The 22359-nt window shown below is 49.8% G+C and overlaps 1 protein-coding gene and 1 long non-coding RNA gene across 5 annotated transcripts in view; both read left to right on the plus strand.

Annotated features, from left to right (window-relative positions):
* WASF3 (WASP family member 3) overlaps positions 1-3308 on the plus strand; it is a 93516-nt gene extending 90208 nt beyond the window's left edge. For all 3 annotated transcript variants that reach the window (XM_059903470.1, XM_059903471.1, XM_059903472.1), the window contains one exon: positions 132-3308. In XM_059903470.1, coding sequence (XP_059759453.1) covers positions 132-289 — 158 coding nt within the window. In that variant the 3' untranslated portion in view covers positions 290-3308. The remainder of the gene's footprint in view (positions 1-131) is intronic.
* Positions 3309-15901: 12593 nt separating this feature from the next.
* LOC132352321 (uncharacterized) lies at positions 15902-21740 on the plus strand. Of its 2 annotated transcripts, none has more exons than XR_009498671.1 (6): positions 15902-16051; positions 16938-17025; positions 17683-17823; positions 18468-18950; positions 19474-20663; positions 21040-21740. It is a non-coding gene; the product is annotated as an uncharacterized LOC132352321 (long non-coding RNA). The 2 variants fall into 2 exon arrangements; XR_009498672.1 differs by having other exon boundaries at positions 19474-19524; positions 21489-21740.
* The last annotated feature ends 619 nt before the right edge of the window (positions 21741-22359 follow it).

The raw sequence follows: 22359 nt of genomic DNA on the forward strand, positions 1-22359 counted from the left end.
CAGATTTCTCAAGCTTTTTCTTATAGTGTCAGTAGGGAAAACAACAGTCGGATAGACTTTTGTGTCCGTTGCTGTGTGATTGGAGCAGTAAGCCGAGGGGTTCCACTCTAAGCCGCGTCTCGTGTCTCCAGGAATCCAGCTGAAGAAGGTGCAGGAACAGCAGGAACAGGAGGCCAGGCGCGAGCCCGTGGGCGACGACGTGGCCACCATCCTGTCGCGGCGCATCGCCGTCGAGTACAGCGACTCGGATGACGACTCGGAGCTGGACGAGAACGACTGGTCCGACTGAGGCTGGCGCCCCGGGGACCGGGCTGGGGACCAGGCTGGGCAGTGTGCTGACGATTTCTGTGGTCCCAGCACCCAGATAGTGGTATTATAATCCCGTAGCTTAGCGACTTTTGTATCAATAACGTGAGATTGCTTTTGCACATCCAAAAATTCTGGGTTTTTCAGTATTTACTGTGGAATACTTAAGTGCCACTAAACATAGCAAACCGTGCTGCACACGAGGAAATAAGCTGTAACTATTGCATCGTCCTGAAAACAGCCTTCTGCTTCCTTCCTCTTGGCCATGAGGGTATGTAGTGCAGTTTGGGTTCACTCTCCTTGATCATTAAAATCCTGCAGACTTGCTGTGTGTTTGTGAAGCTGCCTGATGTCTGGTCTTGGCAAGATTAATGACTGTGCATCAGACTGATGTCTTCCCATCAGTAAGTGATATTGTTTCCACTTTTTTTTTTTTTTAAATGTGTTTCAGAAGAAGAAGTTGGTTCTAGAGAGAAAGATTGGACAAGTAGGAGAATTAGATGTTTCTGTTTTCAGTTTCTCGGCCTGGTAGCCTCTGTGAGTTGGAATGTTCTGTTGAAGAATTTCGTTTCCTTTGCTCACTCTTGTGAAATGTGAACTTGGCCCTTTTCAGGCAGGATTCCCTGTGGGCATCCATGGAGTCAGTGCTTGTTGATGAGTTTTGTAAGAGGTTTCAGCAGCGCAGTAGTAATGAAAGCGGAGAACAGCCCTTCTTCCTTCAGGGCCATTGCCATCTGCGATGGCACGCAGAACCCTTGGCAGCCCTTGCAGCTCGGGTACCAGCCCGTCCGGACCCGGGTGGTCCCGGAGCTGCGGAGCCCAGCATGGCCCCGGGTGCAGAGCCCTGCACAACCTCTCTTCCGGAGCCATGTGCCAAGTGAGGCCACGTGGAGGCGTCGGTGCTGCAGAGAAGGCGCCAGGTGGCACCTCGCCCCACCTGGTCTGAATCCTGACAGCTTCAGTTTAGGTGAAAGGAGACTTGGGCAGCTTTTCACCTTTCCTGGTGCTATGGCCAGTTAGGGACCCAGCACGAGTAGAGCCTTCACTCTGTCCTAGAAGCACATGGGTCCCTTTCCCACACGGTCGTCAGCACACGAGGCTGGACCAGGTACCTCAGAGGAGAGTCGCCCCTTCGCTGGAGCAGGTCATGTCCCTTCCTCGTCCCCTCCCACGTGGTGACACGTGAGCCCAGGCAGATTTTCCTGCCCAAGGCAAACCCCTGGGAAACTCATGAATGAGAGCTTACATTCTGTAATGCTGGGTGAAGGGTAACTGCTTGTTTGGAAGGAATAAACACCCCAGGCTTTGATCTCAGATATAACTTCACAGGTGTGCGAGACACTTTACTCACTGAGCAGTTCTTTCTTCTGTACCGTGTGTCAAACGGACCGTGGGTCCTAGCGACTCTCAGTTGTGACCTAGGAATCTGTAGCTGAGACAGAGGTGTTTGGGTGGATGGTAGAATGTCAGCAGGACCCCGACTGCCGGGTTTTGTTAATGAGTTCTCCTCAGGACGTCACCGGCCCCCCATCACGTCTGTGTCCCCGAGGGACACTTGTGGCCTGTGGAAGGTCGTGGTCATCCTGTAAGGCCAGCCTGACGGGCTTTTAGTCACCTAGGTTGGAACTCTGAAAAGCCTCAGGTCTGTATTACCTTTCCCAGTGCCGGGCCAGGTTATCTGAGTCTTTTCAGCCAAAGCCAGCTGTCTGGGCACGTGGTTCTTGAGTTTCTGTGTCTTGGAGCTCGTCACCGTACGTTTATTGCCTGTAAGTAGTAGTTATTAATGAACTTTTCAGTTTCTCTCTTTAATTTCTCTCCTTTTTTTTCCCAATGCAGAGGCCAACTGTGTTGGCATTTTCCTTGGGACTTTCACCAATTTTGATCGTATTTTGTCTTTCTTATAATATTTTGTCTTTAGCTTTACTTTGGATAAGGATCACCTGTGTCATTCTAGAACTTGTATTTGGTAATGCTTCTTTGTTTTTTTTTATGTCCCTTCTGTCCTCAGGATGGAGAGAATGCATAAAGCTACTATCCATGTCAGGATTTCTTCTATTTATATCCTATTACAATAAAATTAGTGGCACTTTATTCATAAATATTCATGAGCCTGTTAAGTATCGGTTGTCTTCCTGTAGTTTAATCAACAAGTTATTTTCAACTTGATATTCTGACTAGTGAAAAAGCTTTTGCCCTGATATGTTATGTAGCCTTTAAAAGAAGGGGAGAGGACTAAAATCCAGTTTAGATTATTTTTTGCAGTATTTTTCTCAGCGCATTTGATTTATTCTAAAAATGAAATCCAGACTTTTTCTAATATGATAGTACATGAAAAGGAAAAAGTGACTATTTTGAATTGTCCGTTCTCATTTTCAAAAAGTATTTACAAAACAAATGGAGAAAAACGTAAATGCATCCTTCATATCCATGGATTTTACATTTTAAAGTAGTTGTATGTTGTAAGCTTATTTTAAATTGTCCCGTTTCCCCCCGTGTGTATTTAGTTTAATTTCTTACAAGCTTTTCCTCATGTCATAGATCAGGCAGAGGGATGAGAAGCTTCCTCAGAACCACCCATGCTGTGGTTGATTTTCTGTTGTTGGCCCCAAACCATAAGATCTGGTCACTTACGTTTTTCTTCAGTAGAAGTATACTGTTGGAGAATTAGCATTTTCATTTCAGTAAATTTTTAGACTATCGAAATCTTTTCTGAGCACCAAGTGGCTAGGTTGTGAAAGTTCTATAATAATTTGCAGCTGAAATTCATGATACACTTTCATCCACTGAACACTCATGGGAGTGTGTCAGCGACAGTAGCAAGTAATTTTTGTTTTCTAAACCAGAGTCTGTCATCTTGCAGTATTACCAATGCTGTTGTACACTGAATTTAAAGTGGTATTAAAAAAACAAACCTCCTAGTAAATAATTTTTATCTGTTTGTATATCTTACTATAGATGATGTACAAGTAACATCTAAATAAAATTACACTTTTAACCCTAAACACTTTTGCTTATTTATAACAGTGTTGTATGTTTAATCTTTGACAGGGCGGTGGGGGGAAGTTGGGGGTTGGGTGGTGCTTTTAATTAGCATTTTCATTATTAGGTAACAGAAGATACTGCTCTGATTTCCATTTAAATTTCTGCACAATTCTTGTGTAGCCAAGAGTTCAGGTTGGAGTCTCGAGCGAGTCGGGAAAGCACTGGTATAGTTAGAAAGAAGAAGCCATTCCCGGAACAGGAAGCAACCTGCCCAGAAGACAGAGGCGTCTCGACCGCATCCAGTCTCGGTTATCATAGCGACTGATATTCTGGAGCATTGATTGCTTCTGAGTGCTTCCATTTAACCCTTAAGGTAACCCTTTGAAAGGGGCATTCTCTCTGCTTCCTATGGGAGGGAACAGAGTGAAGATCAGCTGCTGGCCCGGGGAGGTTCTCGGGGGATCTGAAGTGCAGCATTGCAGGGGGTCGGGGGGTAAGAGGGGCGCCTTAGGGGGAGCAGGCTGGCGTCGAGGCTGCTGTGGCCGCCGCCCCGAGCTGCCCATGCGCGCCGTGTGCTCCGCGTGTGCTACGTTCACCTGCGTGTGCTGAGGCCCTCCCGGCACGGCCCGACCCCTCGACAGCGAGCAGCTGCTTGTGCAGTGATTGGATGAATGACAGATTTTCCAGTTACTTTTTTTCACCGCAAGTGAATTGTGTGCAATTTTTTTTAATATATTTATTTATGTATTTATTTATTTTTGGCTGTGTTGGGTCTTCGTTTCTGTGCGAGGGCTTTCTCCAGTTGCGGCAAGCGGGGGCCACTCTTCATCGTGGTGCGCGGGCCTCTCACTGTCGCGGCCTCTCTCGTTGCCGAGCACAGGCTCCAGACGCGCAGGCTCAGTAATTGTGGCGCACGGGCTTAGTTGCTCCGCGGCATGTGGGATCTTCCCAGACCAGGACTCGAACCCGTGTCCCCTGCATTGGCAGGCAGATTCTCAACCACTGCGCCACCAGGGAAGCCCTGCAATTTTTAAAACATGAAGCATTTTGCCAGGTACCCCGTATTTCCTCCTTATTAGTCCTTGTCCCTGGATGCATGGCTCCCACTCTACCTGGGTGTGTTCCCAACAGCCTGGGCCCCGCAGCACAGACATGGGGCCTCGTGTTTACTGTTACAGCCTGTTTGTTGAGCCCAGCACCTGGCACTTCATAGGCGTCCATACATCTTTACTGACTGATGGTCGTTTGCAGAGCAGAAGAGAAGCCTCCGTCAACACACATTCGAAGGCTTAAGAAGAGTGTAAATGCAATAATCCGTGTAAAGCGCACAGAACTGTGCCGGACACCTTGCCGACAGAGGGGAATGTTGGCCATCGGCATCTGCAGGCCACTTGCTGAAGATGAGGCACAGGTCGGTCTTAACCCTTATGGAGCATCTCGTCTAAAGAGAAAGACATTATATGTTGTCGAATAAGTAATTTCGATCATCGTCCGTGTACTTTAGTCAGGGGTGAGGTGAGGTCTGCTCAGTCTAGACTGGACCAAGGGAAGCTGAGGTCTAGGAATGGACAGAAATTAGCTGGGAGCAAAGGGCAGGGAGGGGGTTTCTCAATAGCGGGGACAGCATTGGTGTTCGCTGAGTGGGAAGGACCGTGACAGGTGACCATGGAACCCAAGTATCAGTGAAATGTAGCAAGAAGAAGGGGGGGTGTCGTGAGATGGGGTACAAATAGGGTGGAGACCTTCCTGGGCCCAGTACTCAGGACCGAGGGGGATATTTTTGTTTGTTTGTTTGTTTTTTTGGCTGCATCGGGTCTTCCTTGTTGTGCGTGGGCTTTCTCTAATTGTGGGGAGCAGGGGCTACTCTTCGTTGCGGTGCGCGGGCTTCTCATTGCGGTGGCTTCTCTTGTTGCGGAGCACAGGCTCTAGGCACGCAGGCTTCACTAGTTGTGGCACGCGGGCTCAGTAGTTGTGGCTCTAGAGCGCAGGCTCAGTAGTTGTGGTGCACTGGCTTAGCTGCTCCACGGCATGTGGGATCTTCCCAGACCAGGGCTCGTATCCGTGTCCCCTGCATTGGCAGGCAGATTCTTAACCACTGTGCCACCAGGGAAGCCCCTGAGGGGACTTTTTAAGCCACCACAGCTGCAGCTTCAAACGTATAGAAAATCTCTCCATATTTGCAGCATGTTGGTTATTCATTGATCTTGACAGCCTCATGCCTTAGTACTAATACTCTATGTAGCGTATTAGTTTTACTTAGATCAGTTTTACTTATTTATTTATATTATATTTAGAAGGCTCCTTAGTGCTAGGCTAGTCCAGCTCCCTAGCCTTAAAGATGGAGAATCTGGCCATTGCTTGGGTTGCAGAACTTGGTCTCTTAAGTCTTATTCTCAAACTGTGGCACCCCTGTTCCACAGCAGACCTGTTCAGTAAATGCCCATGCACCCGTATCTATCCATCCATCCATCCATCAATCCACCTTATTTTATGCATTTCAAAGTTCCAGTATACTTCACCCCTGAGCACTTCAGTATATCATAAATTAGAGTTTAATATTTGTATTTAATATTTTAAGGTAAAAGATACTTAGAGTGAAATGCACACATCTTAGGTATACCATTCAATGAGTTTTACAGTGTGTGCCCTCGTGTAATGCAAATCCCATCAAGATAGAAACATTACTCTGACCTCAGAAAGTTCTCTCGGGCCCTTTCAGAGTCAATTCTCTCCTATTCCAGTCCCCAGAGCAACCACTGTTCTAGCTTTTTGTTTGTTTGTTTTCCATGGGTTAATTTAGCCTGTTTAGAACTTCATCTGTATAGAATAAAACAGTACGTGCACTTTTGCATCTGGCTTCTTTGAGCATAATGTTTTTGAAATTCATTCACGTTATTGCATGTGTCAATTGTTAGTTCCTTTTTATTGCTGAGTACTGTTCCTTTGTATGAATATACCGCAGTGGGTTTATCCATTTTCTTGGATAAGACTTACACAAGTCCTTTCTGGACATATGTGTTCATCTATCTTTGGATAAATATCTAGGAGTGAAATTTCTGTATCATAGGTAGGTGCCTGTTTAGTTTTATAAGAAACTGCCAGACTTTTGCAAAGTGGATATACTGTTTTATCAGCAGCAGCAATGTTGCGCCACATCCTTAGATGTGATTTTCTTTGTATTTATCCTGCTTGGGGTTCACTGATATTGAATCTGCAAATTTATGTCTTTCATGAAATCTGGGAAATATTTGGACATTATTTTTTCAAATATATTTTCTGCCCCTTTCCATACTTGCCTTCTTATACTGCTATTACAGGCAGACGTCATTTTGTGCTTTGCTTTATTGCACTTCGCAGATGCTAAATTTTTTTCAAATCAAAGCTTTGTGGCAACCCTGCCTCGAGCAAGTCTGTCGGCGCCATTTTTCCAACAGCATTTGCTCACTTCATGTTCTGCGTCACATTTTGGTAACTGTCTCAATATTTTAGACTTTTTCATTATTATATTTGTTATGGTGGTCTGTGATCAGTGATCTTTGATGTTACTATTGTTAATTGTTTTGGCATTTTTTAGCAATAAAGTATTTTTAAATTAAGGTATTTACATTATTTTTTAGATATATTGCTATTGCACACTTAATAGACTACAGTATAGTGTAAACATACATTTATATTCACTGAGAAACCAAAAAGTTCATGTGACTCGCTTTATTGCAGTAGTCTGGAACCAAACCTGCAGTATCTCCAAGGTCTGCCTGTATACATGTGTTAGACCTTTTGATGTTGGCCCACAATTGCTTGGGACTCTTTCGATTTAAAATTTCTTTTTCTCTCTGTTTTGTGGATTGGATAATTTTTATGTCTCCATCTTCAGGTTCACTGGATCTTCATCTGTCATCTATAATTTGCTCTTAAGCCCATCTAGTAAATCTTTTTTATTTATTTATTTATCTTTGGCTGTGTTGGGTCTTCGTTTCTGTGCGTGGGCTTTCTCAGGTTGCGGCGAGTGAGGGCCACTCTTCATCGCGGTGCGTGGGCCTCTTACTGTCACGGCCTCTCTTGTTGCAGAGCACAGGCTCCAAACGCACAGGCTCAGTACTTGTGGCTCACGGGCCTAGTTGCTCCGCGGCATGTGGGATCTTCGCAGACCAGGGCTCGAACCTGTGTCCCCTGCATTGGCAGGCAGATTCTCAACCACTGCGCCACCAGGGAAGCCCTAGTAAATCTTTTATTCATTGTTTTCTTTTTTCCATTCTAGAATTTGCTGTTGGTTCTTTTTTTATAGTTTGTTTCTCTGCTGAGATTTCCTACTTGTTCATTTATTATAAGCTTCTTTTCCGGGACTTCCCTGGTGGTCCAGCGGTTAAGACTCTGAGCTTCCACTGCAGGGGGCGCGGGTTCGATCCCTGGTCGGGGAACTAAGATCCTGCATGCCTCACGGCACGGCAAAAAAAAAAAAAAAATTATTTTCCTTTACATCTTTGAACATAGTTACACTAGCTCTTTAAAAATTTTTGCCTGCTAATTCCAACATCTGGATCTTTTCAGGATGAATCTCTATTGATGGCCTCTTCTCTTGAGTGCACAATGCCTAGTAGTTTGGGTTTGTATCCTAAACTTGGTGAGTAACACATTTTAGAGATTCTGGATTCCATTATGTTCCTCTGAGAAGTGCCAATTTTTTTTTTTAAGAGAGACAGTTAACATGGCTAGAATTAAGCTCCCAATGCTTCCCCACTCCCCTTGCAATGTATAACAGCAGAAATCTTTTAAGTTCTTTTAGCTTAGTCAGGCTGCCTGGAGTTTGCCTTGCTCATGCCTAGTTGCAGGATCAACAGGAGGTGGGCAGTTTTACACAGAATGTTTGGGCCCCTTCTCTGGCTCTCCTTTCTTGGATCCTCCTTCACTTTCTATCTGCTCTGGTCACTCTGAACTTGGTCCTCTTATTCTTTAAGCCAGTAGACTTTGGGATAAGCCAGCAAGGCTTCGGAGTTTCTATTCAAGTTTAGCTGCCCTGCTTGGCAGAACGGAGCCTGTCCTCAGGCAAAAGAGCCATTAAAAAACAGGAAATGCACCAAACTTCTTTCCTTCCAAGCATCAACTTCCTCTACTGTCTTTTTGATTTCTCTCCAGTGCCTTAAATAGTTGTGAGGTCTATTTTGTCCAGTTTATAATTGTTTTCTGTAAAGAATTGGTCTGGAATGGGTTAGTCCTTCATTCCCAGGAGCCCTCAGGCTGTAAATATTTGATGCAATGTTTATTTTTTAAATATTTTTAAATGTGATTTTTAAAAATGCAGACTGTTGTTGAATACCAAAATATAACAGAAGACCACCAATGGTTCAGATTTTCTACCAGGCAAACTTGTTTTTGCAAGGACTCTGCAATAAACCTTGCGATATCTTTATTCATGTGGTATAGAAGGATTGCACGCATGGTGTGCTCTGAAACACTTGCTGTATGCATCTCCTTATGTCTGTGAATCAGGATATTCTCTAAACTGCAAGCAAAACACAGTACGTAAATAATGTGGAGATTGAAACTACTTTTGCAAATTGCCAGCCTTAACCCCAGTCTCAAATTTTTATGTTCCCCAAAGAACCTTAACGTTTTCATTGAGTGTTAGAAATGTAAATTCTGTTATTGGGGGTTCATTTGAAAACATGGTGTTACTACTTAAAAGTTTGAGAACCACTGCTTGACATCACCACTCTCTGATTTTCTTATCTTTAGACCAAGAAGCATTCACACTGTTACAGCACGTTGTACTGTGCGCTAATTTTGTATTCTGCAAAGGCAGTGCGAATACAGAGGTATGTCAAAGCTTGAGAAGACTTACATATTGAATTTGCAGGTGTGAGCAACTCGTAGAGGTATCTTGACAAGGACTTAGATGAGAAAGAGATTTGCTCTCAAAGTACACTTTCTTCACAGAGCTGACACCTGCTGGACATGTATTTGCCAAAACACAATAGCTCTGTTGTGAATATTTGCCTCTGTCGTCTTTCCAAATCCCCCACTGCATTCATCCTGCACATTTGTGATTTGAGTAATTAGCTTCAAACACAGCACCATGATTAGCTAGAGGTGGTGAATTGGTAGCTGATTCACAGTGAAGAAAAATGAAGAAAATATGCCCTTTGCGAGTAATTTAAAGTCTACCAAGTAATTTAAAGCCTACCAAGCCTTCCCATGAAGTGACATTTAAAAGCATTTTATATTCTAGGATGTGCTTCGGCTGTTCTGGCCTAAAACCAGTTTAAATCGAAGTCAAGCAATTGACAAGTACGCAGCCTTCACATCCTGCAGACGTGAGTGTAACTTAGCGTTTGCGTGGATCAGACGTTGCCTTTCGCGTGCGCGCGTGACGGTGGCTCGAAATGTACCCTCTCGAAATCGAGACTTTACGACCTTGATAATTAAGGTAGGGTGTTGTTACCTTTGAGCTCCTTTGAAATACTTCAAGGACCTAGGCATTCGTTTGATTTGTAAGTTAGAGAGTTTCAGCGGCCTGTGCATTGAGGCAGAGCTCGTAATCCCCTCCAGGGCGCTCCCGCCGCCTCCGCTTCCCCCGGCCCCAGCGGCCAGCTGGCGGCCACAGCGGGTTCTGAGGCAACGCGGGGGGCACAGAGGCCCAAGGCAGTTAACAGAGGACGCTCCTGAATGCGGGGGGATGGGCGGGGAGGAGGAGCCAGGCCAGACGCCCCTTCCCTGTCTTACCAGCAGAGTCGGGGTTTTCTCCCAGGGCGGTCCTCACCCCACCCGCCTCCAAGTTACCTGGGATGCGTGTTAAAATGCAGATTTCCGGGCCCTCTCCCAAACCTTGAGCACGAGACTCTGGAATCCACAGTTTATCCCGTCACGCAAGTGATTCCTAGGGACACCAAAGTTCAAGAAACACCAGCTCAGCACCCACCCTTACACGGTTGATAGGAGCCCAGAGATGCCACCTGCAGTGACCTAGGCTGTTGCTCAGCCGGCCGAGGCACCGAATGGACTGCACATTGGGCCCCGGACCACAGTAAGGGGCTGCCTGCCACTCTAGTGCCTGAAGGAGGAGGCTGTGTGCAGCCCTGGTGCCCACAGGGGCGAGCTGAGTCCCTCCTGGTCATCTTCGTCTTCGGACCCCAGGTGCAGGGATGCAGAATCGCCATCCCTAATTTCACATCCGGTGGCCCTGCTCCATGTTCCTTTCAGGGCGGCTGTCCCTTCGTTTCCAAACCTGCCTGCGGCTCGGCACCTCCACCAAGCTTCTCACTTGATTATATCGATGGGTCTTGGCTGCCCAAAGCACCTGGGAGATGCTGTGGTCCCGGGGCAGGTAATTTCGGAGCCGCTTTGAGCTCTTGGCCTCAGTACCTGGGAAGACAGATGCTGGGGCCTGATCCTTGCCTGGGGGCTGTCCCCACTGATGTCACTCACTGGACAGGGCTTGGTCCTCCCGCGGCTGGACTGGGAGATGTTGGTCTGATTCTCTGCTCTGTTTCTACCGCCGTGGGGTCCCTGGGGTGGGGACAAGGTGGCGTGATGCACGCAGGTGTGTGAATTGGCCCCAAGCTCCCGGGACTTCTCTCCTGGGGCTGTGAGCACCCCGCTCTTAAAGGTTCCCTTATCTCCCTTCATGGCCCGTAAAACCAGCTTGTGGGGCAGGTTATGATGGCGGGGGGGTGCCCTACCCCTCGGCCCTGCGGGGACGGGCAGTGTCAAAGGCGGCGTGAAAGAGTGCAGGCACCTCCTTGATTTTCTGTGGGTCGCGTGTCTTACAGAGATGCTGCTGTGGGGTCTGGGCCCGTCACGCGGGGCGGGGAAGCGGGGAAGGGGGCTTCCTCGCCCCGGGTGCAGTTGGTCTGCAGAGCTGACCCAGGCGGGTGGGTCCCTAACCACCGGTCCGGGGATGGGGAGCGCCCCAGGCTGTCCTTTCCCATTTGGTAACCGACTGTAAATGGGAAGCAGAATAAACATCCTCCGGTCAGCCCCACACCTAGTAACGCGGTTATGTGCCCTCTGCTAAGACAGGCGGTCAAAGAGACTGATTAACCCCCGGCGGGCCCTCCACCTCTGCATGAGAAAGACAGCCTGTGCTCAGCCTGGGGGCCCAGGGGGCCTGCTGGAGCCTGCCCACCCCTCCCCTCCTGCCCGCTGGACTCGTGCCCAGCCTCGCGGCCAAGGAGGGAGCAGCGCTGTCTGTTCCGAGGCCCCTGCAAGAAGGCAGTCCCGGAAGGAGGTTAGCACAGAGGCCTCGCTTCAGGACTGCGAGGCTAGGAGGCAGGCTTCGCCGTGTTCCGACTCCTTAGTGGGTGTGTATAGGGAGCAGTGAGAGGCCAGCCACGGCTTGGAGAGGAGGGCAGCCCACCCCTCTGTGGCCTGGAGCCACCAGCGCAGGGGGCAGCGCGAAGTCCAGCATCCATTTAGTCCAGCAGAGAGTCAGGCGGGGCTGGGCCCTGATGGAGCCGGCACTCGGGGCCCGACACTCAGCCTGCTCCCCAGCACAGGTGATGCAGGAGAAGCAAGTGCCGTGGCCCCAGGGGCCTGTCCACGTCAGCTGGAGAAACAGAGCGCGGAGGGGGAAGCTGGAGGGAGGCCCGTGAGCCCCGTCGGCCTTGGGGCTGAGTCGCAGCGTGACCCCTCTCTGCTGTGAGTGTGGCCAGGACGCCTGCGTCTCCCGTTTGGATGAAGGCATCAGGGCTGGGAGCTGTAAGGTCAGGGCAGGGCCAGAGTGGCGGGACTGGCACAGGGGCTGACCCCCCCGCCCCCCGCCCCCCGTGGCAGGCCTCACGCTAGGATGGCTGCACGTGCTGAGGGAACACAGCGATTCTGTGCGGTGGAGACTGTGATCCAGTGAGAAAAGTGAGGCCACGTGACCCGCCCAGGGTCCCAGGATTGAGGTTCAAACCAGGCCTTCCTGATGGGACTCCGCTCTCCCGCCTTCCCAGGCGTTGGAGGGATTTGCAGGAGGACTCGTTGGGCAGCCTTCACCGCTGCTGGACTGAGGCTGGACTGCAAGGTGGGAAGCGAGGGGCTGGGGCGCAAATGGACCCCAGAACTAGATGAGTCCGTGCCAGTGGCAACGTGGCCTCTTCATGGTAGGCGGCAGGGCTCAGCCGAAGAGGGCTGCTGGTCCCCCACTTTGGACTAAAAGCAAATTGTTGGATGTCCCGAGGCGCTGTGCTGCTTCCCGGAACCCTCCCTGACTCCAGCAGGTCCCGAGCCCCGCGCGGGTCTCAGTGGTGGACGTGGACATCCCCACGGGACGGGGGTGCACACACCCATCTCTTCGAGTTTTTGGAAAGTGTGCGCGCAATGGAATCGTCCTGACCTCAAAGCTGCCGCGTTGTCAAGACGCGCTGCTTCGTGCCCTGCCAGCGTCTGAGGAGCGGTTTCTAGGGAGGCGGGGAGCTGGCCGTGGACCTGCCTGGGGCGCGGATCCGGCCGCCCGGCCTGGCCTCGCCCGCGGGAGGGCGGGGCGAGGAGCGGCGCCCCTGGAATCACCTGGGCAACAGCCGGCGCGCGGGGCTCAGCATCCGCACGGCCTCGGGCCCGCAGAGCAGCATCTCCTGTTCTCCCGGGGCGGAGCGACCCCCGGCTTAACACGGAGGCCGTTTGGCAACCTGCCTTTAAAGGAACTGCATCACCCCCTGAGGCCCCTGCATAAGACAGGTGGGTTCTGAGTCCCGGTCCTGTGGTTTGGGGAGGACTCTCCACGGGGAACAGACGCCCCCTGTACAGATGAGCTAGAGAAACGGAAATCTGTGATCCCGCCTCCCCTCTTCCGTCCACCGAGGCATCCGCGCGGTGTGACCCCGAAGTACGGACCGGACGCAGGGAGCTTCCGGCCTCCCTCTGCTAAAGCGCGTGCCACCAAGTGCTAAGGAACCTCCCGAGGGCGCCGCCCTGCGCCTCGCCGGGGAAGCGCCGCCCCCCAGTGGCCGCAAGGTGCACCAGCTTCACTCCTGCGGCTCGTCCACGCACCCGTTCTTTCCCTCAATCCGTCCTGCATGTGTTTCTCGCGCCCTGCTGTTAGGAGTGAATTGGGACACATTCTCCAAAGGGCAGTTAGCAAACATCTGTCAACACTGACTGTACCTAGAGATTGTCATACTGAGTGAAGTAAGTCAGACAGAGAAAGACAAATATCATGTGATATCGCTTATATGTGGAATCTAAAATATGACACAACTGAGCTTATTTACAAAACAGAAATAGAGTCACCGATGTAGAAAACAAACATGGTTACCAGGGGGGGAAACCGGGGGGAGGAGGAGGGATAAACGGAGATTGGGATTGACATATACACACTACTATATATAAAATAGATAACTAATAAGGACCTACTGTATAGCACAGGGAACTCTTCCCAATACTCTGTAATGACCTGTATGGGAAAAGAATCTAAAAAAGAGTGGATATATGTATATGTATAACTGATTCACTTTGCTGTACATCAGAAACTAACACAACACTGTGTTGATAAATCAACTATACACCAATAAAAATTTTTTTTTAATAATGGTAGGGGATTTCCCTGGTGGCGCAGTGGTTAAGAACCCGCCTGCCAATGCAGGGGACACGGGTTCGATCCCTGGTCCGGGAAGATACCACATGCCACAGAGCAACTAAGCCCATGCGCCACAACTACTGAGCCTGTGCTCTAGAGCCCACGAGCCACAACTACTGAGCCAGCGTGCCGCAACTACTGAAGCCCACACGCCTAGAGCCTGTGCTTCGCAACAAGAGAAGCCACCGCAATGAGAAGCTCACGCGCTGCAACAGAGTAGCCCCTGCTCGCCACAACTACAGAAAGCCCGCGCACAGCAATGAAGACCCAACACAGCCAAGATGATAATAATAGTAATAATAGTAACAATGGTAGGCGATACCAACAAAGAAGGACAAAAAAGAAAAAAAAAGACTGTACATACACGTGATCAAGCAAATCCACATCTCGAGTGGATTCTCCAAAAGTGTGAGGACAGTATTTCCAGCCCCACGTTCTCCTCCAGCACTTTGCCCCTCCACTGTCAAGAGGTGGATTCTATTTCCCTCCCCTTGGATCTGATGGGACTTGGGGGCTGCCTCACTGCAGGCCTGACTTCCAAGGCAAGGCCACAAAGGCAAGAAGCCTGGCTCTCCCTCAGAACCCACCTCTGGTCTCCGCCACCATGTTGTAAGGAAGCCCAGGCCACCTGAGGGGCCACATGCAAAGTCTGGTTCCAGCCATGGTCCCAGCCAGCAGCCAACATTGCCTGCCAGCCCCGTGAGTGGGCAAGACCCCTTCAGAGTCCCCGCCATGAACTGCCACAGTTGACACCTGCTGAGGCAGGGACACCCATCCCGACTGAGCTCAGCAGGGCAAAACTGCAGACCTGTGCAGTTTTAAAATGTCATCATTTTAGGTTACTCAGATTTGGTGTAACTGGTTATGCATCTTTAGGAACTGAGACAGATTCCAGTAACTGGGACAGATAGGTATTTCAGACTTAACTGAACATGTGCAAAATGACATATTCCCCACAGCATGGTTTAAAATAACAAAAGATTGGAGACAACCTACTGTTCTAGCAACAGAATATGGATTACATTATAGTATATACACAGTGGAATACTCTGCAACTGTACAAAGAACGAGGATGTTTCAAATGCATTAATGTGATTTTTCAAGATATATCATTAAAGTGAAGAAACAAAGCAGAAAAATGTGCATATATGCTATTTATTAGATAAAAAGAAAAAAATATGTCTGTTTATATGTGCATAAAATATTTCTGAAAGGACCCATAAGATTGTGACAGCATTACCTCTGGAGGGCACCCGGCCGTCTGGGGGTGGGCAGGGGAATCTCTGCTACGTTCCCCTTTCAGTACCTGTCAATTTTGTAACCAAGTAAATGTTCACCTACCTAAAAAAACTGATCAATTATTTTTAAATGTATAAAGGCCTTTTGATATGCTGGACATGGTGATATAGAGATGAAAGACTGCTGCTCACCATCATAACATTCACCTTATTTTTCTACAATTAAGGGAAACAGTAAAGTACGACAGTAAAGAGTGAGGTTCTAGAATCGGGCTTCTGGGGTTCAAATCCTGCCTCTGCTCTGTGACCTTGGGCAAGTTACTCAAGTGACCGATTCTTTAGTTTCCTCCTCTGTACAGTGGGGAGTGATGGTGCACTCAGTTCAAGATATTTTCCGATTTGTGTGAATTATTTAGAAATGTTAATTTCCAGGATTTTCTAGGTTTTTTGGCTTGTTTTTGATTTCTAGCTTTATTGGATGTAGTTCTAGAGCATGTTTCTCATGATTTCACGCATGCTTTGTATGAAATTTGATGAGATTCACTTTAAGACCCAGTATACAGCAAATTTTGGAAAATAACGTATAGGTTATTGGATGCAGTGTTTTATGTGTCCATTGACTTTTTGTATTGTCAACTCTTCCATATTGCTACTGAATTTTTAATCACTCAGAAGATGTGTTTAAAATAGCCCATTGAGAATTTGGACTGGTATCTATTCATTTTTGTAGTTCTGTTAAACTTTTCTTCACATATTTTGATGCATGTTATTAGGGTTTGTAATTTCATGCCCTATGTGTGTAATGCCTAGTATGTACATAGATGGCGGGCATTGTTCTAAGTGCTTTAAATATATGCTAACTCTGTTATCCTCTTAACCATCCTACAAGGTAGTTACTATTAGTATCCCATTTACATGTGGAAACTGAAGAATACAGAGACTAAGCAATTTGCTGAAGATTACACTTACGGTAAGTAGCCGAGCTGGAATTTGAACAGACTGACTCTGGAACTTGTTCTTTTAACCAAACTGACATTGTTCTACTGAAAGAGCTTCTATCATTATGACACGAGCTTCGTTCTGGTGATTATCTTTGCCTTAAATCTATTTTGTCTAATATTTATAATGCTCCAGTGGCTTTTTTGTTTTTGATTAACATCTTCCAGCATTAACAGCATCTTTTACTGTCCTTTTACTTTCAACATCTGTATTCTTATGTTTTAGATATGCCTCTTGTTAGCAAATATTTGGATTTTTTCCTCATTCTGACAGTTTGTGTTTTAAATGGAAAAATTTTAATGGGTCATTACTCTAAGAATTACAATATGAAAGCTTAATTTATCAAAGTCTAAAGTTAGTCAATAATTTTCCGCAGAGGTAATAAAAATATTTGTTTTATGACACACACGGACCAATCAGAACCCCAGTGGCCAGTTCACTTGGGATGATGTACAGGTTCACGTCGCCTGGGTGCCAGCCCTGTCTGCTCACTCCTTCAGGACAATACAAGGGTCTTTGCAGCATTTATCCCTGTTTTAGCTCAGCTGCCATAATGAAGTACCACAGCCTGCGTGGCTTAAACGGCAGAAATGTATTTTCTCACAGTTCTGAAGGCTGGAAGTCCAAGATCAGGGTGCCAGTGTGGCTGGATTCTGGTGGGGCCCCCCTTCCTGGTTTGCAGACGGCCGCCTTCCCACTGTGTCCTCACACGGCAGGGTGCGGGGAGAGGGAGAGATGTTTGGGGTCTCTTCTTTTTCTGTTTGTTAAGATTTACTCTTGGATGTGGACCATTTTTAAAGTCTTTATTGAATTTGTTACAATATTGCTTCTGTTCTATGTCTTGGTTTTTTGGCCAGGAGGCATGTGGGACCTTAGCTCCCCGACCAGGGATCGAACCCACACCCCCTGCACTGGAAGGTGGAGTCTTAACCACTGGACGGCCAGGTAAGTCTCCGGGGTCTCTTCTTATAAGAGCACCGATCCCGTCATGAGGGCCCCTCTCATAAGTTAATCACCTCCCAAAGGCCCTGACTCCAAATGGTATCACAGTGGGAGTAGGGCTTCAATGTGTGAATTTTGGTGAAATACGATTCTGTCCATAGCTCCCCCCCCCCACATCTGACTTGCATGTTCCTTTTTTTTAACCTCATAAGATAGCATTGTTTCATGTCCTTTTAGATTTATCCCAGTATTTATCATTATTTTTGCTCGTCCTTTCTTTGCGTATTTCAGACCTTCCATCTGGGATCATTTCGTTCTGTCCTGAAGTATGTTATTTTAGAATTTGCTTTAGTGAGGATCTGCTGATGGAAAAAAACTCATTCTTTTCATCTGAAAATATCTTTATTTCACCCTCGGTTCGTTGTTGAGTGATTGTCCCTTATCTCCACAGGCACACCCCACCCCCCAACCCCCTATCCCCACTCTGCTTTGTGCCCTGGGGCGGGGGAGTCTGCCAGAGACATTCCCCCTCTTGCCAGCCTTGAGCTCTGCTGGGGGGCTGTCAGTGTCCAATTGGGATACAGAAACTGTACTGGTTATTTGAACCAGGGGTATTTTAATATAAAGAATTTTTTTTTTTTTTTTTTTTTGGCCTTGCAGCTTACGGGATCTTAGCTCCCCGACCAGAGACTGAACCTGTGCCCCCCGCAGTGGAAATGTGGCATCCTAACCACTGGACCACCAGGGAATTCTATAAAGAACTATTAAGTAGAACAAGACAAGGTGGCTAATTCCTAACAGGTAAAGTCCTACCAGGTGGTTAATTCCTTAAGAGGACCCCGAGGAGTCCAGAGGTAAGAGGTATGAAAGAACAGCTACTGCTTCTCGGCTGGGCAAGAGGGGGCAATGAAGGAACAAAGGATTAGGACAGGGACCCCCTCCCACATGGCGGTCCTGCAGGAACCCGCAGTCTGCTGGGGGGAAACCAGAGACTAAGACAAAACAAGACCTTCGCCAGGCTGTGGGCTGGCACCGGTCTATACAGCGGCCACTATTCCTGGAGGATGGGCAGGCAGGCGCCTGGCCTGGCCAGAGGGTGCGGTGCAGGGGGGGCTGGTCTCAGGAGAGGGTGTGGCTGGGCCAGTGCTGGTCTGAGAGGTGGTCTGAGAAGAGGCAAAACACAGAGCGGCCAGCACGATGTTGAAGGAGGAAGCAAAGTCAGAGGACTGACGCTCCTACTTAAGACTCACTGTAACGCTGCGGTAATCAGGAGAGGGTGGGATTAGGGGAGGAGCAGTCATAGAGGTAGAGTCTGTGCTGTGTCCAGGTTCTTACCCGTGGCCCCCTGCCCCGTCTTTCCCAGCCGTGTCTCTCTGCTCCAGGGTCCCACTCAGGGTACCATGTTACATTTAGTCCATGTTTTCTACTATCTATCTATCTTCTAGGTGAAACAAAGCAAAATCTTAAATGTGCTGCTCTAGGGATGTTTACCTCAAGGCGTACCCACAGATCAAGACAGAGATCGCGTCCTGCCTGTGGCCGGAGCTCTGGTCACCCATCGGCCCTGCGCTGGCTGCGTGGCCCTGGGCAGGTCACGTACGGTTTCTGAGCCTCAGTTTCCTCGCCTGTAACAAGGTGAGAGTGATGCCTACTCCATAGCAGTGGACCTAAATCCGGCGATAAATGGATTTTAGCGCTGCTGCTACACGTGCCGTCGGGAGCCAGCTGGGAAGCTAGTTCATGGAGAAGTGCAGGGACCTTCCACAGGCGGTCAGCACTGCCTTGAGCACCTCGGAAGCTTCCTGCCGGGACGCGTCTGAAAGGACCAGGATGAGGTGTCACCCGGCGCAGGGTCCCTCAGCACCCGTGCGGGGCCTCCCACCTGCCTTGTCATCCCCTGCCCTCAAGTGACCAGCTGCCCGGTCCAGGTGGGCATTGCCGCTGGGCCCGTCCTCCACCCCGGGGTCTGGAGCCCACCGGCTTCCCCGCCCTCCAGCTGAGCCTTCTGAGTGTAGGGTATGCAATCAGAGTGGACTAACCCCAAACTTCTGCTTCCCAAGGCTATTTCTGCCTGAAAGTAGGCATTTCCTACCGCACGGAATGTGCCCCTGCTGGAGCCTGGGAGAGGGGGTGATGCGGGCGCCCCGCCTGGGTCCTCGCTCCCGCCTGGGCGGAGCAGGCGTGAAATCGTCCTCCTCCACCTGCAGGCCGTCACTTCTGCATCCAGACGTGGGTCTGAGCGGGGGGGTCCTCAGAGGCAGGATGCTGTGTCACGCAGCCCTCATCTGCTCTCTAGCCGCTGCCTGATGGGCATGAAGGACCCTTTAAGAGGCCTCGATGGGGGGTTGGGGGCTGTGTGGACAGAGCTGCGAGTTAAGTGCAGGCGGCTGTCACTTCAAGCCGAGCAGCGGTGGGTGAGCGCCTCCCTGACCTGGAAGCTTTTCCCCACAGCATCTGCTGCACGGAGCCGCTGACTCAGAAACAGACGTCACAAAAAGCACAGTAAGTAAGTTCCACGTTCAGAGCTGCCAGGCTGTCGTAAAAGAGAAACCGAGGCCAGAGCAAGCCGGACCGGCCAGCTGAGGCTGCCATGGCCCATGGGCAGGCTGGGATGGGGGCTGGGTGGAGGAGGAAAGCCACAGACTTACCTGCACCTGTGCTTTGGGACCCTGAAGGCCCTCCTGGGGGCTGCAGAGGGAGGGAGGGAGGGCCGGCCCCCGAGGATGGCGAGGGAGGATTCTGGCCGTGCTTCACCGCGTGCACCCCCATCCCCTCTCCCTCACCTCCCTGGCCCCCGCACCCCGTTCCCATCCCTGGGCCGATGGGAGGAGGACCACTTACACTGTGGGAGAGAGGGGACCCTGAGTCTCCTGGACTCAGCCGCTGAATGGCCAAAGGCACTTCAAGTGAAAGAATGAATTGGTTCCCACCTCTGCTAGCTACCGACTTGGGTCTGAGACACCCCTTTACCCACCGTAATCTTCCTGCCAGCAGGCTCACTACGGCTCTCTGGTTTCGTGCTTCACCCTGCTGAAGACTTTTGAGTACTTTTCTTTTCTCCCAGAAGCAGAATGAAACGCGCACATACCAACTGGCCCTCTGGTGTTGGAGGTTAGGGTACCTGTGCAAAGTCACGGAGCAGGCGGGCTCGTTTCATGTAAGGTTTCGGAGGATTTCTTCTGAATCAGTGGCTTTGATTCTAAACACGTTACAGCGTGGAAATCTCAACTGAGCTGCCTCAGTAACAACACAGCTCCGCCGAGGGCACGGTGGGTGAGATGAGATTATCGTCTCTCAGTCCCAGTCTCTTCTGAAGCCACGACCCGCCTGGGGAGGCCGACAAGCGTCGGCAGGAAGTTGCCCTGCGTCCACCGGGCGCGCGGGTTCTCAGCGCCGGGCTCTAGCAGGTGGACGCCTCAGTTCTGCTCCTGCCCCTGATCTACTCCCCACGCAAACCCCCCGCGTGGCTGGGCTCCTCCCAGCTGAGCGCACTCTCCGTCTCCTGCCCCGTCCGCTCTGCACCTCGGGGGCCTGGCCTCGTTCACTCTGAGCAGTAAAGTCTTCCAACCGAGGTGCACCAAGGGCCGAAGCTTCCGGGCAGGCTGGCGTTGCGAGAAGGATTACGTCGCCGTGTGTGCTTGGTAAGAAGGCTCAGCAGAGAAGGGCAGGCGCAGAGGGAACAGAGCCTGTCCCTTGTGGCACCTGACCTTGCCTGGCCTGGGGATGCGCAAGTGGAGGTGGGGAGGTTGGGGAGCCCCATTTCCAAGAGCCTGGCTGTGGCCGGATCTGCTCCCTCCTTCTGCCATTCAGCCCCGACCTGCGGGACAGAGCTGAAGCAGAGGGTCCCGGCGAATGTCCTAGTGTGACAGTGAGGGTCCCCTGGGGCCAGGTCTCCCGAGTCCTGTGGCTACTCGGGCTTGATGCACGCTTCCCACCATCCAGAGAAATAGGTATAAAACAGGGTGAGCCTGCCCGGATACAGAACCATTGCTGTCTTCATGTCCCCGTACTGGTCAGGATTCCCTGGAGAAACAGAACCAATGGAGCCATGGTTTCGCGTTGGAACCTGCGAGCAGTCAGCATGGAGCCTGTGAGAAGAGATTGACCTTCTGATAAAAGAATGGACTTGCTTGCGGACCAGTATCAGTAATTCACCTGTATTTTCTTCACTCAAGACCATGTCAGTTCTCCAGCTCTGGATTGCAGTTTAGCCTGCAGAGACCTTGGTTGTCTCCCTTCTCACCCTGAGATCTTGTTGTGCGAAGTCAGGAGCCGTGGCAGCCAGTGTTCATGAAACAGTGACTCTGCAAGTAGATTAAAAACATCAGGCCCTTCCCAGGTCTGGACAAGAGCCTGGGATTCACTGAGCCACTGAATTCCTTCACCCTGCAACTCCCTCCCTCCACGCAAAGTCCTTATAATTTCAGCCACTGTTCTTTGAGTAATTTAAGCCTCTTTCCTTGCAGCCAAATGCATCTGTGGAAGACAGAGTGGATTGGGTCCGTCAACTCCACTTCCCCTCCCAGCCACAGTCGCAGCCAGCAGCCATCAGCCAGCATCGCCTGCCAGCCCCGTGAGTGGGCAAGACCCCTTCAGAGGACTCGAGTCCCCACCACGAACTGCCACAGCTGACACCTGCTGGGGCAGGGACGTCCACCCCCTCTGAGATCTGCCGGCCAAAACTGCAGATCTGTGAGCAAAATAAATGTTTTGAAGTACTTTTTCTCGCTTTTTCTTGTTTTGAAGTCCACTTTGTCTAACATTAAGATAGTCACTCTAGGGGCTTCCCTGGTGGTGCAGTGGAACCCATGTCCCCAACCCCAATGCAGGGGACAGGGGTTCGAGCCCTGGTCCGGGAAGATCCCACCTGCCACGGGGCAACTAAGCCCATGCGCCACAACTACTGAGCCTGCACTCTAGAGCCCGCGAGCCACAACTACTGAGCCCACGTGCCACAACTACTGAGGCCTGCGTGCCTAAAGCCTGTGCTCTGCAACGAAGAGTAGCCCCTGCTCGCCGCAAATAGAGAAAGCCCGCGTGCAGCAACAAAGACCCAACGCAGCCCAAAATAAATAAATTAATTAATTAAAAAAAAATAGTCAGTCACTCTAGTTTTCTTAGGACTAGATTTGCATCATGTATCTTTTCCATCCTTTTACTCTTAACCTGTATGCGTTCTTACACTTATTCAGCCACGCAGGGACTTACGACTGTATCTTCATATCCCCAGAGTGTGACTAAGACCAGGCTGGACTTCAGAGAAGCCTTTCTCTAAGCCTCAGGAAGATCGAAAGAAGAAAAAAGAGAGAGCAACATGAAACTGGATTTTCTGGATTA

The sequence above is a fragment of the Balaenoptera ricei genome, chromosome 18 (genome assembly GCF_028023285.1).
Source record: "Balaenoptera ricei isolate mBalRic1 chromosome 18, mBalRic1.hap2, whole genome shotgun sequence".
Lineage (NCBI taxonomy): Eukaryota > Metazoa > Chordata > Mammalia > Artiodactyla > Balaenopteridae > Balaenoptera > Balaenoptera ricei.